The 14018-nt window shown below is 41.6% G+C and overlaps 3 protein-coding genes across 3 annotated transcripts in view; 2 read left to right on the forward strand and 1 right to left on the reverse strand.

The window, feature by feature from the left end:
• The first annotated feature begins 5 nt into the window (after nt 1-5).
• parietopsin lies at nt 6-2092 on the forward strand. Its single transcript, XM_040133335.1, has 4 exons — nt 6-372; nt 861-1189; nt 1351-1596; nt 1729-2092. Exons 1-4 carry the CDS (start codon nt 21-23, stop codon nt 1882-1884), a joined length of 1083 nt encoding a protein of 360 aa, XP_039989269.1. The 5' UTR covers nt 6-20; the 3' UTR covers nt 1885-2092.
• Nucleotides 2093-5115: 3023 nt separating this feature from the next.
• LOC120792886 (dopamine D2-like receptor) lies at nt 5116-8052 on the forward strand. The gene is made up of 2 exons (XM_040132271.1): nt 5116-6669; nt 7767-8052. Exons 1-2 carry the CDS (start codon nt 5116-5118, stop codon nt 7920-7922), a joined length of 1710 nt encoding a protein of 569 aa, XP_039988205.1. The 3' UTR covers nt 7923-8052.
• A 1660-nt stretch (nt 8053-9712) lies between these two features.
• The window catches only part of LOC120793445 (potassium voltage-gated channel subfamily D member 2-like), a 29082-nt gene continuing 24776 nt past the window's right edge, over nt 9713-14018 (reverse strand). Inside the window, exons 3-6 of the mRNA XM_040133542.1 lie at nt 13568-13666; nt 12516-12614; nt 11253-11473; nt 9713-10039 (exon numbers count right to left, since the gene is read on the reverse strand). Of these exons, the coding sequence (XP_039989476.1) occupies nt 9862-10039; nt 11253-11473; nt 12516-12614; nt 13568-13666 (597 nt within the window). The 3' untranslated portion in view covers nt 9713-9861. The remainder of the gene's footprint in view (nt 10040-11252; nt 11474-12515; nt 12615-13567; nt 13667-14018) is intronic.

Consider the following 14018-nt stretch of genomic DNA (forward strand, 5'->3'; position numbering starts at 1 on the left):
CTGGACTTCATGTAGGCACCATGGACAGCAACAGCACACTGTGGAGCTCCGGCCCTCATCCTCCGTCCATCCACACCGAGGTGGTGACCGTGGCGCCCACCGTCTTCCCTCGGGTGGGCTACAGTATACTTTCTTTCCTCATGTTCATCAACACGGTATTATCAGTTTTTAACAACGGTCTCGTCATAACCGTGATGCTGAGGAATCCGTCTCTCCTCCAGCCAATGAACGTTTTTATCCTCAGCCTCGCTGTGTCCGACCTCATGATAGGGCTGTGCGGCTCCTTGGTCGTCACCATCACTAACTACCAAGGCTCTTTCTTCATTGGCCACAAAGCCTGCGTGTTTCAAGGATTTGCTGTCAATTATTTTGGTAAGTGGAGATGTGAGGCAGTAGTTTGATTTATATTGTCCTTTGAGACATTGACGGTGTTGTTTTCTCTGTGCTTGGAGGTCTGTCATGCTAAAAACATTATACATAGGCTGAAATGCCGCCTTATTGTTCCTTCAGTTTATCACTGAATAAATTCTGGCTTTACAAAAATGTTTTGGGTCTTTGTTGGGTGGTTTTTGAAGAAGAAGTATTTTAGATCTTTCAGATGGGTCTTTCTTAAAAAAATCCCTTCTTGACTTTGGAAAGAATAAATTTTAATCCAAAGTACACGTGGTAGCTTTGTGCAGAGCTTTCAACAACACCTCATGGTCTTCTGTGGAGATCTTGGGGATGCTCTGCGTGACAACTGAGCAAACTACATTCTCTAAGAAGGACCTTAAGATGCAGTTAAAATGTCCAGAAAAAGCTAGTAAGTGGACCTTGAGCTAAGACTTTCTTTTTTTTTTTAATTTGTTTTGCTTTCCCAGGTCTGGTGTCTCTTTGCACTCTGACCCTGCTTGCCTACGAGCGGTACAACGTGGTTTGTAAGCCAAAAGCTGGTTTAAAGTTGAGCATGCGGAGAAGCCTCATCGGGCTACTATTTGTCTGGGTCTTCTGCTTGTTTTGGGCTGTGACTCCGTTACTCGGCTGGAGCTCTTACGGACCCGAGGGAGTCCAGACCTCCTGCTCTCTGGCCTGGGAGGAGAGATCGTGGAGCAACTACAGCTATCTCATCCTCTACACACTTCTCTGCTTCATTTTCCCTGTTGCAGTCATCATCTACTGCTACTCCAAGGTGCTCACATCCATGACTAGGGTGAGTTTAGTATGGCTTCTGCATATTTATCACACTTTAACACCATTAAAACAAGATTTGAAAACTCAAACCTCCGTCCTCATCTGTTTGCAATCTACCACCTACAGACTCAAATGAGTTATTAGCTTTTAATGGGTTTCAAATCTGTTTTCTGCTTGTAGCTGAACAGGAGTGTGGAGCGCCAGGGTGGGCGGTCCAGCCAAAAGGAGAATGATCATGCCATCAGTATGGTCCTGGCCATGATTGTAGCTTTTTTTGTTTGCTGGCTGCCCTACACGGCGTTGTCAGTGGTGGTAGTTGTGGATCCAGAGCTCTACATCCCTCCACTAGTTGCAACCATGCCCATGTACTTCGCCAAGACCAGTCCTGTCTATAATCCGATCATCTACTTCCTTTCCAACAAACAGGTAAGCAGCTGAAGTGTGTACCTACTGTGTAAATGAGACGCAAAGGTTGAGTGTGAACAAAGATAAGAAGCACAGGAGTTACATAACTGCATGTCTTGATGTCTGAAATGAATGCTCATCTGTGTTCAACAGTTCCGTGATTGTGCTCTGGAGGTGCTGTCATGCGGCCACTACATTCCCCACGGGCCCACCAGCGTCAGCATCAACATGCATCCCTTGAACAGGAGGAGCCAAGTGACTTCCTTGAGCAGGAATTTCAACATGCCCAGCAAGGTGTTGCCTCTGTGACTTTCCCCGGTGAAAAACAAAGAAGCTGCCATGGTCGTCAGTGTTTGTTGGTGCCTCATCAAGGACACAGACCTGCACGGGCTCATTGTCTTTTACAGAGGTCTTCACTTTAGCTGGATGAGAACAGAGCAGCTCAGAGACTTGTAGCTGATATTCAGAGGGTGGACAAAATAACAGGGAAACCTTAGTATATGAAGCAATGCAATCCAATACAATACCACTGAAAAAGTGCTTATTTTCTTTTGTTTCTTTTGTATCTTTTGTTTTGTTGAATCTCTTTTTCAGACTACTTTGTTCTGGCATTTTATTGAACTGCATTATATTGGTGGTGTTCCTGTAGTTATTATCCATCCCTTTTTTAGAACAAAAAGATTAATCATTCAGATGGTTTCATTTCTGTGATTTGTTTAGGTCAATAAACTGTTACCTTTTTCATATTGATGTTTGCAGGTGTGTGTGTGTGTGTGTGTGTGTGTGTGTGTGTGTGTGCGTGTTTGTGCTTGTGTGTGTGTGTGTGTGTGTGTGTGTGTGTGTGTGTGTGTGTGTGTGTGTGTGTGTGTGCATGTGGGAAACTAGCCAAAAAGAGCACTTTTTTTTTTTTTTTTCATTTATATGCATTTTTAACAAAACTGGTTCATTCAAATGCAACCGGACTGCAGAGAGAGACAGTGAGGAAGTCCTTTGAGGAAACCTTTGACCCCCGACTTTTGTGTTTCTTCATAAATAAAATGCACTGGTCTCGGTTTTTGTGTAGTGTGAGAAGACACTTCCTACTTTCTGAAAGTCACTTAGGGGATTAACATTTTCAGGGAGTCGGGTAATGAAATATTGATTCATACATTCAGTAGACTGTGCAACCCTTTTTATATTACAAGGCCTTTTGTCTGGGAACAAGTGCTCTGATTTTATGGTAGATACACTGCACAGCACCTCTTCCTATGTAATATTGTTATGCACATAAATAAAATTGAGGTCAACAGTAGACAGCTCCAACATCCAATCAACACTGACAGCTAGGCCAAATAATTTTACTTATTGTGAACTATGCAATAAGTCCTGCTATTGGTCGACGCTAACACTTTCTAGACATCTGCTGCACGAAAGACAATATTAGATTGCTGCAGTGTATATAGGCGTAAGTTCGCTTATAAGCGCCTGTGTGAGCACAGGATTTACTCAGCACAATTACTTTTCAGTTGCAGGGAAACGAAAAATGCAACATAATATGCTCAAATCATCTTGCAATAGCCACAAAGTCACATTAGAAAAACGTGAAATTTGAGTGCACTTGTTTAGCAAGCCTACTGCACCCCTCACCTTGAACAGCACCTGTTTAAACATTGGTGATTCAGTCAGGCAGTGAAAGACTTTTTCTTTGTTAGTCTGCTTTTTCTTTTTTAGTCTGCTCTGTGGTCTGGCAATTCTGTTTTTGTGTTATTTGATTTTTTTTTTTTTTTAATATCTATATGCAGTTCAGAGAGGGATTAGACAGTTCAGAGAAAGATGACATAATGACATCTCTGGGCCTGATTCGGAACCAGGATATCGTGTCTAACATGGCACAAGTCTGAGCCCACGCTGAATCACCAGGACGAAGATTAATATGCATCAGTGAATAAAGATTAAGTTGAAGGACACAATTATTTATAATTTATATGTTGAGTTAGTGCTTGCAATTAGGATTTGTTTTTTTGATTATTTTTTAGTTGCTGATTTACTTTATTTTATTATGTTTTTTTTAAAATTGGTTCACATTTTTCTTTTTAGGTGCAATGATTTTATTATATTTACTAATAGATGATTCAATTGAGTAACTTTTCACGCTAACAGAATAAAGCTTTGCAATAATGTCAGTAAATCTGACGATCTATGCTTATTTCTTCAAAAGCTGACACAAATATTACTATGTTTCAGACGCAAAGGCGATACTGTTTCTGTCGTTCCACATCTCTCTTTCTTCCTCTCTCTCTTGCTTGTTCGCTAACTCTCCAGGTACCATCAGCTGGTCCGTCCCGCCCGTGACAGATCACTCTCTGATTGGTCAGATAGGATTAAGAGAGTTCATTCTCACTCGGACTACTGTATTTATTTAAATCTGCATGTGAGACATAAATTTGGTCTGCCTTCTACCGTACACTGTGCACACATAAATGATCTTTATGTCTGGACATACACTAGACTAGTGGCGGTTACCCACACTGCAATGTTTTAAATAGTCCTTTTTCTAGATATGTTAGGGTTTTTTGTAAAATTGATTTGGGTTTGTTGGTAAAAACAAAAATAGTCAGGGTGAATTTTTGTTCAGTTTCTTATTATGTCCTGTTCCCTTCCACTTGTTTGACATGCTTGGTGTAAATACTGTAAATGGGCATCTAATTCTAAATAAAGTGTTTTTTTCATTTATCTCAGCAAGTTGCTTATTATTTTGTCTCAGTTTATGGTTTCTAAAATATTTACAGTTATTCGTTAGCACATCGAAGTTTGACAATTTCACTGCAGTTTTCTTTTCCAGAACTTCCAGTTTTTATCTATTTGATTTTGAGAGACATTAGATCAGTCTAACATGTAGGCTGGTCAGGAGGAAAACGTATTGTGTTGATCTAATCCCAGATTTGGCATAGTCCATAAACTTGCACATCTGACGCAAAGAGCATTTCACACTTTATCTCCAAACAGGATTACACAATGTCATGCTATAATCCAGCAGCATGGCTCGCTTTATTTCCTGAGCCAATTCAAGAACTCCCAAGTCACCCATCTGGCATGCTTTATGCAAAGCTTTTAACCTTTGTGAGGTAGTGTATTAAATGAAATGGCTAGCTGTTCAATTCACACACGTATGCGTATTCTATGCACCACAGTGCCACACCATCATCATTACTGCATTTCAACTTTGGGCCCCTGGTTGGCTTTTTAAAGTTGGACATCAGGATTGAGACAATAGTGACGTAGCTGCTTTTCAATTAACGACCAACCCTTTTTCCAGTTGTCTCTGCTGTGAATACACAGCACAGTTTTTAATGAATGTGAGCAGTGAGGACTCCCTGGTGACCTGCTGCTGCTGGGGAGTGATAATGAAAAGGGCGGATACTTCGGCATAACTCGCCAAGCTACAGGTTCACCCATTAATATTATTCATTCAGCGGAGAATCACTTGCCTTCATGTATGTTCGGTCAACGTGTCGCAAATTAAGATACAAAACTTAACATGTTGACTCTTTGAGCTTGGAGATGAGAGCCGAGCCTACACCTGCATGGGACTCTGGGAACAATACCATTTGGGAGGAATACATTGACATCATCTTTGTAGTGGCAAACAGCTTGATTCTGTCGATAACTTCTGTTGTGGGAATTGCGGCAAATATTTTTGTGATCCTGGCAGTTTATCACCAAAAATCACTGCAAACTTCAAATAATGCACTAGTGGTGAATCTTGCAATTATAGACATTCTGCGATGTGTAATTGACTGCCCCATTCTCTTAACTATTGTTATGGCTGTGCATCAAAAAGGACATGTGGACGAGTCGGTATGTGATGTACAAGTGGCCTCTTTCTCTTTCAGCTGCTGCATCCAGCTGTTAACACTGGCATGCATAAGCGCAGAGCGATACCAGGCCATTGCAGAACCCTTCAAAACTAGTCAACGAAGAAAGCGGATTACAGTGCTGATTCCTCTCACATGGACCTTGGCTATTCTGGTGGCTGTTATTTGTCTCATATATGTGAAGGACTCACCCGTGCATGTGAGATGTAAAGGATCACAGAGAGAGACATCATCCTCCTATGACACCTTTGGACTTTACATGCTCCCGCTGTGGGCAGCTTGCTTTGGTTTAATCATTGGATTCTACGCTCGCATATTTATCCTAGTGAGATCGCACAATCGCAAAATATTTGACAAAGGTATTTTTCCACTCTCTAAAAAACACAAAACAGAAGATAAACAGAAGAAAGAAGAAACCACAGTTGTGGAAAATGGAAAGTCTGAGCAAAACCAAACCCCAAGCAAAACTGTTGGTCAGGTGGAGCTGGTGACACAAACTGAGCCAAATTCAACAAAGAAAGATTCTTCAACAGTTCTAATGACTTCAACAAAAGCTGCACAATGTGTCTCCAGTTCAGAGAATAAGAAAGAATTAAGAAATACAGTGGAGATAACTGACTTGGAAACGGAACAACCTAGCCCTCCTGAAATGCAGGTTGCAGTGCAAACTGTCGACATTCCTTTTAAAACAGAGCAGTCAAAACCCTGTCGCACAAGAGTTGAAGCAAACCCATCAAATGGAAGCGCTGCTGTCAGTGTTCAGAGCCCAACAACAGAGCCAAAGAAGGTGTCAAGCAATTCCGAAACAGAAAGCCAGTCGAAAGAGAAAGTGAAAATTGACAAAGCACCCTCTGAAATTAAAGAAACCAGATCTCATGCTTCTTCTTCTGCACAGTTAGAAGATCCTGAATCTACTTCTGTTTTATTGATTGAACCGAAACAAACTAACAACATCAATGGAGGAAAAACACTGGCTGTTACCACAGTAGAACAAGTGTCTTCATTACCTCCAGTCTCAAGCAATTCTCCTGAAACAGAAGCTCCGAAACATTATGCCGAGGTAGAAGGTGCTGTTTGCATGATGCCTTCAAAAGCAAGTAAAGAGAGAGCGAACAAAAAGAAGGAGGGTAAATTGGCTAAGCGTGCTGGCTACATAATTGTAACATTCCTCTTATTCTGGCTACCATTGATCACAACTATCCTGGTGAATTTTGTGATTCACAAAAACAAGAATACACAGGTAAGTGTTTGTAGAAGTAAGGGTGCAACTTGTATGTTGTAAGTCAAAATCTGTAAGACAAAGTCTTTGTTTGTCAGTCAGCCAATCATGTGGCTGAATGGTGTGTATATATATATATATATATATATATATATATATATATATATATATATATATATATATATATATATATATATATATATATATATATATATATATCCTGGTTGATTTGGCGACACCTGTAGTTACTGGTGGTAACAACAAATGTGGTTTAATACTAAAGGTTAGAAAATTCTGGGGACAGCGAAGCAAACTTTTGTCGAGTTAATAAAGAAGTCAGCCAATAGTCGCCCATTTTCCATCATTCTGCGAGCAACAGCGGTCTGACTTTTTCTGCTGCACGCAGCATGAGTCTGCGAACAGCAGGGCACAGTGAAAGGAGTCGTTTACCTGGCAGAGAAGTTGGATGTGTGCAGCCTGTCGCCTGCAGCTAATCTAACAGCTCAGTGCGGCTGCTCCTTCTTTGTCCATTAGCCCCTGCAATATCTCAGCTGATCCGCTGTCCAAAAAATGTCCAAAATGACCATTGTCTTGTGGACAAATTTTTGATGAATGATAGCGGTAACTGCTTTGCTCACTGACAAACACAATGCATTTCTTGTGATTACTTCATAATAAGAGTCAACTAGTGTTTTGCCAGTTAAATGCTTTTAATGTGAAGGTGCAGCGGTAGGAAATGTTGGGTATTCATTACAGCATTTTTTCCAGGAATGTCGCCGCAGACACCCAGTTCGTAATACTGCAAAATATATAAATATTGCAATACTTTCATCAGTGACCACAGGCTCAATCACCACTGTAATAGATACTGACTCAACAGACATTTATTTAAATTAAAATCCTCGAGACTGCCACTTTAAAACCAGCAATTGGTTTTAGTGTTGTGCCTGAGGGTGAATTTATATGTATATTAAATTCTTATGACCTCGTTTGCATGTCAGTTGACCAAATGTGGGACCCTGAACCCCGGTTTGAAAACCTGTGGTCTTGGTAGCGATTACACAAAGTCTATCAAATGATCGCTAACACCTTTTTAAATTCTCTATTATTTTTTTCAGATAAAGATCATTCAGGACGTGGAGATCCTGTCAGTGTCTGTTGCCTGCATCACCTCACTGAGCGACCCAATAATATATGCTGCAGTGAACCCTCAGTTTCGGACAGAGTTATACAGGCTGAAAAATAAGGTTAAATCCACTTTCAGTAAGAAATGATCATATTTCCACTTCTGTCTGCTTCTGTCTACTAGACCAAATGACCATATTCAATATTCCTCATGTAACTGAATATTACAATGGTTAACATTTGTATAGCCATTGTTCAAATGTTAAGTAAATTAAACCCCAGAAGAGTGAATTCTTATTTGGGCATCGGAGGCCTATTATATGATATGCCGCTGCGTTATCTTAATTTTTGTGCAGGCTGACTTCTCAGCAGTTACTAAACACTGCAGAGCAGAAGCGCTGCACACTGTGAGAAGCAACCTAGTCCGATGCAATCAGCTCAGCAGGGGGATGCTGTTGAGTTCTGTGTCAAACAATCAGTGAGGCCTGCTTGTCTGTCTCCAGAGACTCTGCAGCAAGGACCCACCACTGGGCCAGTCAGGTCCTCACATGTCCTCCGGCAGCACCTAATTATTATCCCATCCCTGTGATGTTAGTGATGCTCTTTGAGTAATCAGGAAAAACATTTTGAAATCCACTTAAATGTTCTTAAGTTTAATAAAAACAAGACATGGGTCATTTAATGGATGTTTCAGTAGAGCTACAGTATTTATTCTATCCACTGCACCAATTGCACAATGTGTGATTATTTGTCCCGTTTCCTTACCCTTTATATATGTACTCCATGACAAGGTTTGTATTTCATTAAAAGTAAAGTGTTCCAAAATTTACATTATAACATACCACCCTCATCGTGTTTCCTTCCATCAATCTCATTTTTACTGACAAACCTCCAACAAGAAGCAGAGACATACCTTAATAAAACAGAGTTCTGCAATTGAAAGCATGCAAATCCTTAATTCAACCAGTTAACAGACAGAAATAGTATGCCAACAACTGTCAACTAAATCTAGAAATAAGAGGAGCCAACTTCAAAATGCGGTTGATAAAGTTCTAACTGAGATATTTACAATATGAAAAATGTACAAAATGGCCCTTTAACACAGTGACATCTCCCAAGTTTCGCTTCGGAATATTATAATTTAAGAGGGACTCAGTGGAATTGATGTTCAACACTCTTTCATATGGTTTTCCAGGTCAATACTATCTGTCCACATTAGGGTTAGTATTAGTTAAGTGTTGCAAAGAACATTCACTTATATTTCTACCTTGTGACCTAACTAATGTGTACCCTGTGTATTTGTCAATATCAATTGTTGACTGATGACAGTGGCTTTCACATAGATCCATATCAGAATGTCAAATATGTAAGCTAACACAGATTTTGTCATTTTGACTTTCACTTGCACATTTCACAAACATGTCAGGATGCGAAGTATATTTTACTCATCAAGCGATGACATCAACCAGTTAATGAGTCAGTTAATGAATATTCACAACAGTTATTCATTCCTGTGGATGTATGTTTTCTGAATTTACACCAGTGAGCGACTATTAGAAACCAGTTAACTGGGGGAGGGGGCGGGTGGGTTAAAACAATCTATTTAATTGGGTGGTGAGTGAGGTGAAAGTTTCTCATGTGTATGTAGACTGAATATTCACAAATATGGCCCTCAGGTAATGAATGTGTGCTTTGTTATCAGAGGCCAACTAGAAATGACCTTTAAACAACTGCCTTTCCTCCTCTGAATCAGAAGACAACAAATACACCTACATTACATATTCAAAAATAAAGTTTTTTCTCAGTATTTTTAGGCAACAATGATAACCACGCAATCCCAACACTTCCTCCTTGCTCTGCTGTGCTTAATGGAGCAAGATCTGCTGGTCGCTTTTATTCCAAGGCAGCCGTCCACATCATTCTAATACCATGCAGAGTTTGACATCAGATGAGATCACTACTTCAAAAACCCCGACCTCTGCTAATCTTATAATCCCTCTAGATTATGGCAGGTTGATGCTCGGTGGTCCCTCTCCTCAGCATCTGGTGCTTCTCGAGGCCAGTTAGCTGATAAGATAGGCATGACATCTACAAGGCAGATACTCGGACGATGTTGCTCTGAGAGTATGCGGTAGTGCTAGTGGAGCCATCCCCGTCTGATGAGGTAACCACCGGGGCAGATAGGCTGACCATGGAGGGAGTGATGTAAGGTTCGTCACATTTCAAGGGCACAGTCTCATCGAGTTTGGCATTCAGGCTGGAGCGGCTGTAAAAGAAAGCACCTTGTGACCTTGTGAATGTATTACACAATACAGCCTGAATTACACAGGGTCTTTTTATACACTCTTATACTCTATGAAAGCCACCTTAAGAAATATCCACATTCCTTGTACAGAGGGACTATATAAAGGAACACTGGCTCTTGTTTCTCATTAAGGTATGTCTCAGTTTTCAATCTGCTGCTTTTGTCAGTCTGTGGAGAACAAAATGCACAGGACTCTGTATATGAAACCAAAGGTCCAGACCGACTATACTAGTACAGTAAATCTCACATGTAACTCTCTTTGACATGCAGTCCGTCATGTACACTGGATGCACGTGAACACATTCGATTTGTCTGTGTGTGTACAGTGTGTGCTGTCTTGTTGCATGTGAAACCAAGTTTCACACACAAAATTATCATAAATCTCATACCATGGTAAGGAATCTCATGAAAAAAAGAGTTTGCAATTTTCACCCATGTATGAAAATTTTCACACCAACATTAATGGGTATCACTTCCCCCAATTTATGAAATAACACGTTCTCTCACTTACTCCTTGTGATCTCAAGAAATGTAGATAGTTTAGGTTTTAGTTGCCTATATTTTGAGGTGTTCAGCTATGAATATATAATGGAGGGGAATAGAATTTCATTTGTGCTGCTTAGAATATCAAAAAATTACATTCAAAAACAACCCCTCTTTGCAGATACAGTGTCCTTGTTGCTCTGGATAATTCACAGAACAAGCTGTCAACAGTTTTCACAGAGATTAGGGACTATTTCTTCGCTAGAAAGTAGTTTCACTGAAAATTATCCACAGCTCTGTGGATTGTCAAGAGTAACAGGAAGACTGTCTCTGAAAGGACATGTTGCTGTTTTTCAGTTTTACTTTAAGCACCACCAACAAATTCCAATTCAATTCCACTGTATTGGGTTGGAAGCAGAAATCTCAGAGAAAGATACAGAGACAGAAACAAGGGCAAATAAAGCCAAAACTATTAAATATGGTATTCCATAATTTGGGTGAACTTGCCCCTTAAGACAACCACAGGTAATCTAAAAAGAAGCGCTACATAGTGCATGAAATCCATAAAATTAGCTTATATTATAATACTGGATCAGCAGTTTGCATGCATACTGTATGTGTGTATTTGGTGTGATTGAGCTGAGAGAGACGGGGTGTAGAGAAAGGAAAAAGAGGAAAACAGACAGACTACCTGTTGACCACCGGCCTCTCCCTTATCTGTATGGTGCTGAGCTCCTGGTTGTTTGTGCTGGGCAGGCTGAAGCTGCTCTTCTTCCTGTGGCGTCGAGAGCAGCACGAGCTGAGGCCATGTGGAGACGAGGACAGCGAGGAGGCGCGGGAGCCCGACTTGTTCATCACGGAGATCTCCATGCAGTTGGCCTGAAATGTCTGCTCGTCCACAAACTCATGATTCTGCAGAGGAAGACGGTGGAAATTTGGATTCACTGTTGCTCATGGATCACTCTATTACATCAGTGATTGGCTCTGCTAAATAATGAGTAAAGATGTTTCCCAGTAAAGACTAAACAGACCGAACAGAATCCACAGCAAAATTGTTTAATAATTGGAAAATGAATCATCAAGGGGATAGAAATATATTGGCCCAGATGTCCATATTAAGTGCCATCTGTGAAAACATTCACAACTATTATCCCTGTGACAAATGAGCATGACTTGAAGGTCAGGCTCCGAGTGTGTTTCAGACTCTGCCAGCAGGTGGCAGAGTGACACCACGCACACTCTGATGCTGTGCCCTGAAACGTGCCTCCTCTCTTATACCTTCCCTCTGTCATCTGTGCTCTCTACCATCTATAATGCACGGCATCAGAGGCCTGATGTACATGTGCATGTCCATCTGAATGAGCCTTTGTGGAGATTTTCCCAGACGGCAGGCGAGCCTTTTACTAGGGGAGGATCATCTGCGAGGAGGAACACTGTTTTACTGCCTGTCCATGTCTCTCTACAGGGTTTAGAGCTGCAAGTGTAAAAGTCATGTCAAAGCCAGGCATTATAGAGGCTCTTACATCTTTGAATTATAGATTGAGTGTAAAATGAAGTATGCTGGTTTGTTTGGAATGAATAATGTTACTGGCTGGCAGAGTCATGTTATCTTTAGCATATTGCTTGCGAGGGGACTCAACATTTCCCAGCCCCATTTACTGCTATTTTTAACTCGTGTTGCATATGAAATAGATTCCACAGCTTGTGCATGGATGAAAAAACTTACTTTGTTTCTATTTGCAACCCCTGTAACAGGCTGGCACTACTGATGATACAGTGCAGATAGCCGGAGTAATTGCAGGAGATGCAATTTTACATATAAGGAACTATTTTTAAAATTTTTAAACTGTGTAAAGTCTGTTACCAAAGTAGTAACAATGAAAGATGCCAAAGTGATTGTGTGTTTTCCAGTGGACACAGCTTTTAAGTTTCAGGGGGAAAAAAGGGATTTTACCGTGGTTTTCTCCAGGCAGTGCAGCAGGTGATGATGCTGGCTCTCAAAAGGAGGGCTGGCGGCCTTCCCCACAAGGGCTTGTCCTGCCTCCTTGGAGGCCTTGGAACACACAAAGTAAAAAAAAAAAGAAAAAAAGGGAAACAGTGTAGATGAGCAGGCTTAGACTCTGCATAGAAACAGAGTCTCAGGCAACAGCTAGTAGCTCGGTGATGTAGTGGAGAATACGCAAAGCATTGAGGGTTGAAATGCTGATCTGTAGCACGGCAGCCAATCTACTGAGAACCTAGTGGGATGGGGATGTTTTAAAGATACATACAGACAGTGGCTGATTACAACATGTTTCACTGATAGACTTGGTTTTACCATTCTTTCGCTGATTTGGTGAGAGGGACCAGAAAAGTCAAATTAGAACTGAACTCATTTCAGTGCAACAGCAGTGGCACACCTAGACACAGATCGAACAGACTGCACCAAACACAGCACAGATTCTGAACCACAACCACACGACAGAATTTGATGAAGCTCTGCACGGCTCTGGGATGGAAGGTATGTTGTGTTAGTCGGCACTACAACCTGGATGCTCAAGAAATAACACACAGAACACACGGCAGATCAAAAACAGAGTTTAGAGGAGATGCAGGCTGAGCAGACAGCCTCCATAGGCAACCTACTGTCCAGGAAGCCTTTGGTTCCCTCCTTCCCCTCCAAACCCTGTTGGACAGACATGCAGAGCTTGGTCATGAGTCAGTGTGACTTTAATGGCTGTGCTCCACCAGAAGGCGAGTGTGCCTGCCTGGCCCTCCTGCTGTATGGACTGAGAGAGAGTGTTGACGAAGCATGTCAATGCTGCGGCTGAGAGGTGTGATGTAAGAGAGAGGACGATCACACTGAAGCACTGGAATGACAGCAGCCCCTGTGTTAGAGCATGAGAAGCCCCCCGTCCCCCCGTCCCATCCCATGTGTGTGGTGGCATGGCCCCCGAGCAGAGCGGCATGCAAGCGTCAGCGAGGCCCCGGTCAGTCAGCCCCCAAGCCGCTGCTTGGCCCTGTTACCTCCTCCAGCGAGTCGATCAGGAGCCCATTTTGTTTGTAGCGCATATAGGCATTAGTGCCTCGAATCTTCGCAGCACGGATTCTAGCAAGCCGAGTTTTCTGTTTGAACAAACAGACCTCTGTTTTAGCCTCTGACGCTTTGTCTGTCACACTAATTGGCTCTGTCTTCCTCTGGCAGCCACAGTATTTAGTAGAGAGAGGCTACGCTTAAATCTACGATTAGGAAATTCTGCCTTAGCAAACGCTTTTAGAAAGAAATGCACAAATTGCTATTGAAAAGCTGCTGACACAAAACTCTGAGGATCATGTGTTCAGTCATTGCCATTCCCTCTGTTACTTCTTTCTCCCACTGAAATATATTCAAGCAAGTTTAGCCCACTAATACACACATACACAGAAGCACGACAGAAGATTGATATTCTAGAAGATAGCATTTGCCCTGTCATCCTGT

This window comes from Xiphias gladius, chromosome 8, assembly GCF_016859285.1.
Source record: "Xiphias gladius isolate SHS-SW01 ecotype Sanya breed wild chromosome 8, ASM1685928v1, whole genome shotgun sequence".
NCBI lineage: Eukaryota > Metazoa > Chordata > Actinopteri > Istiophoriformes > Xiphiidae > Xiphias > Xiphias gladius.

Excerpts from the sequence above, each read along its gene's own strand:
- parietopsin (XM_040133335.1), top strand. The coding sequence starts at position 21 with ATGGACAGCAACAGCACACTGTGGAGCTCCGGCCCTCATCCTCCGTCC. Across the intron at positions 373-860 it reads ATTTGCTGTCAATTATTTTG|GTCTGGTGTCTCTTTGCACT; the intron begins GTAAGTGGAGAT and ends TTGCTTTCCCAG. Across the intron at positions 1,190-1,350 it reads TGCTCACATCCATGACTAGG|CTGAACAGGAGTGTGGAGCG; the intron begins GTGAGTTTAGTA and ends TTCTGCTTGTAG.
- LOC120792886 (XM_040132271.1), top strand. The coding sequence starts at position 5,116 with ATGAGAGCCGAGCCTACACCTGCATGGGACTCTGGGAACAATACCATT. Across the intron at positions 6,670-7,766 it reads ACAAAAACAAGAATACACAG|ATAAAGATCATTCAGGACGT; the intron begins GTAAGTGTTTGT and ends TATTTTTTTCAG.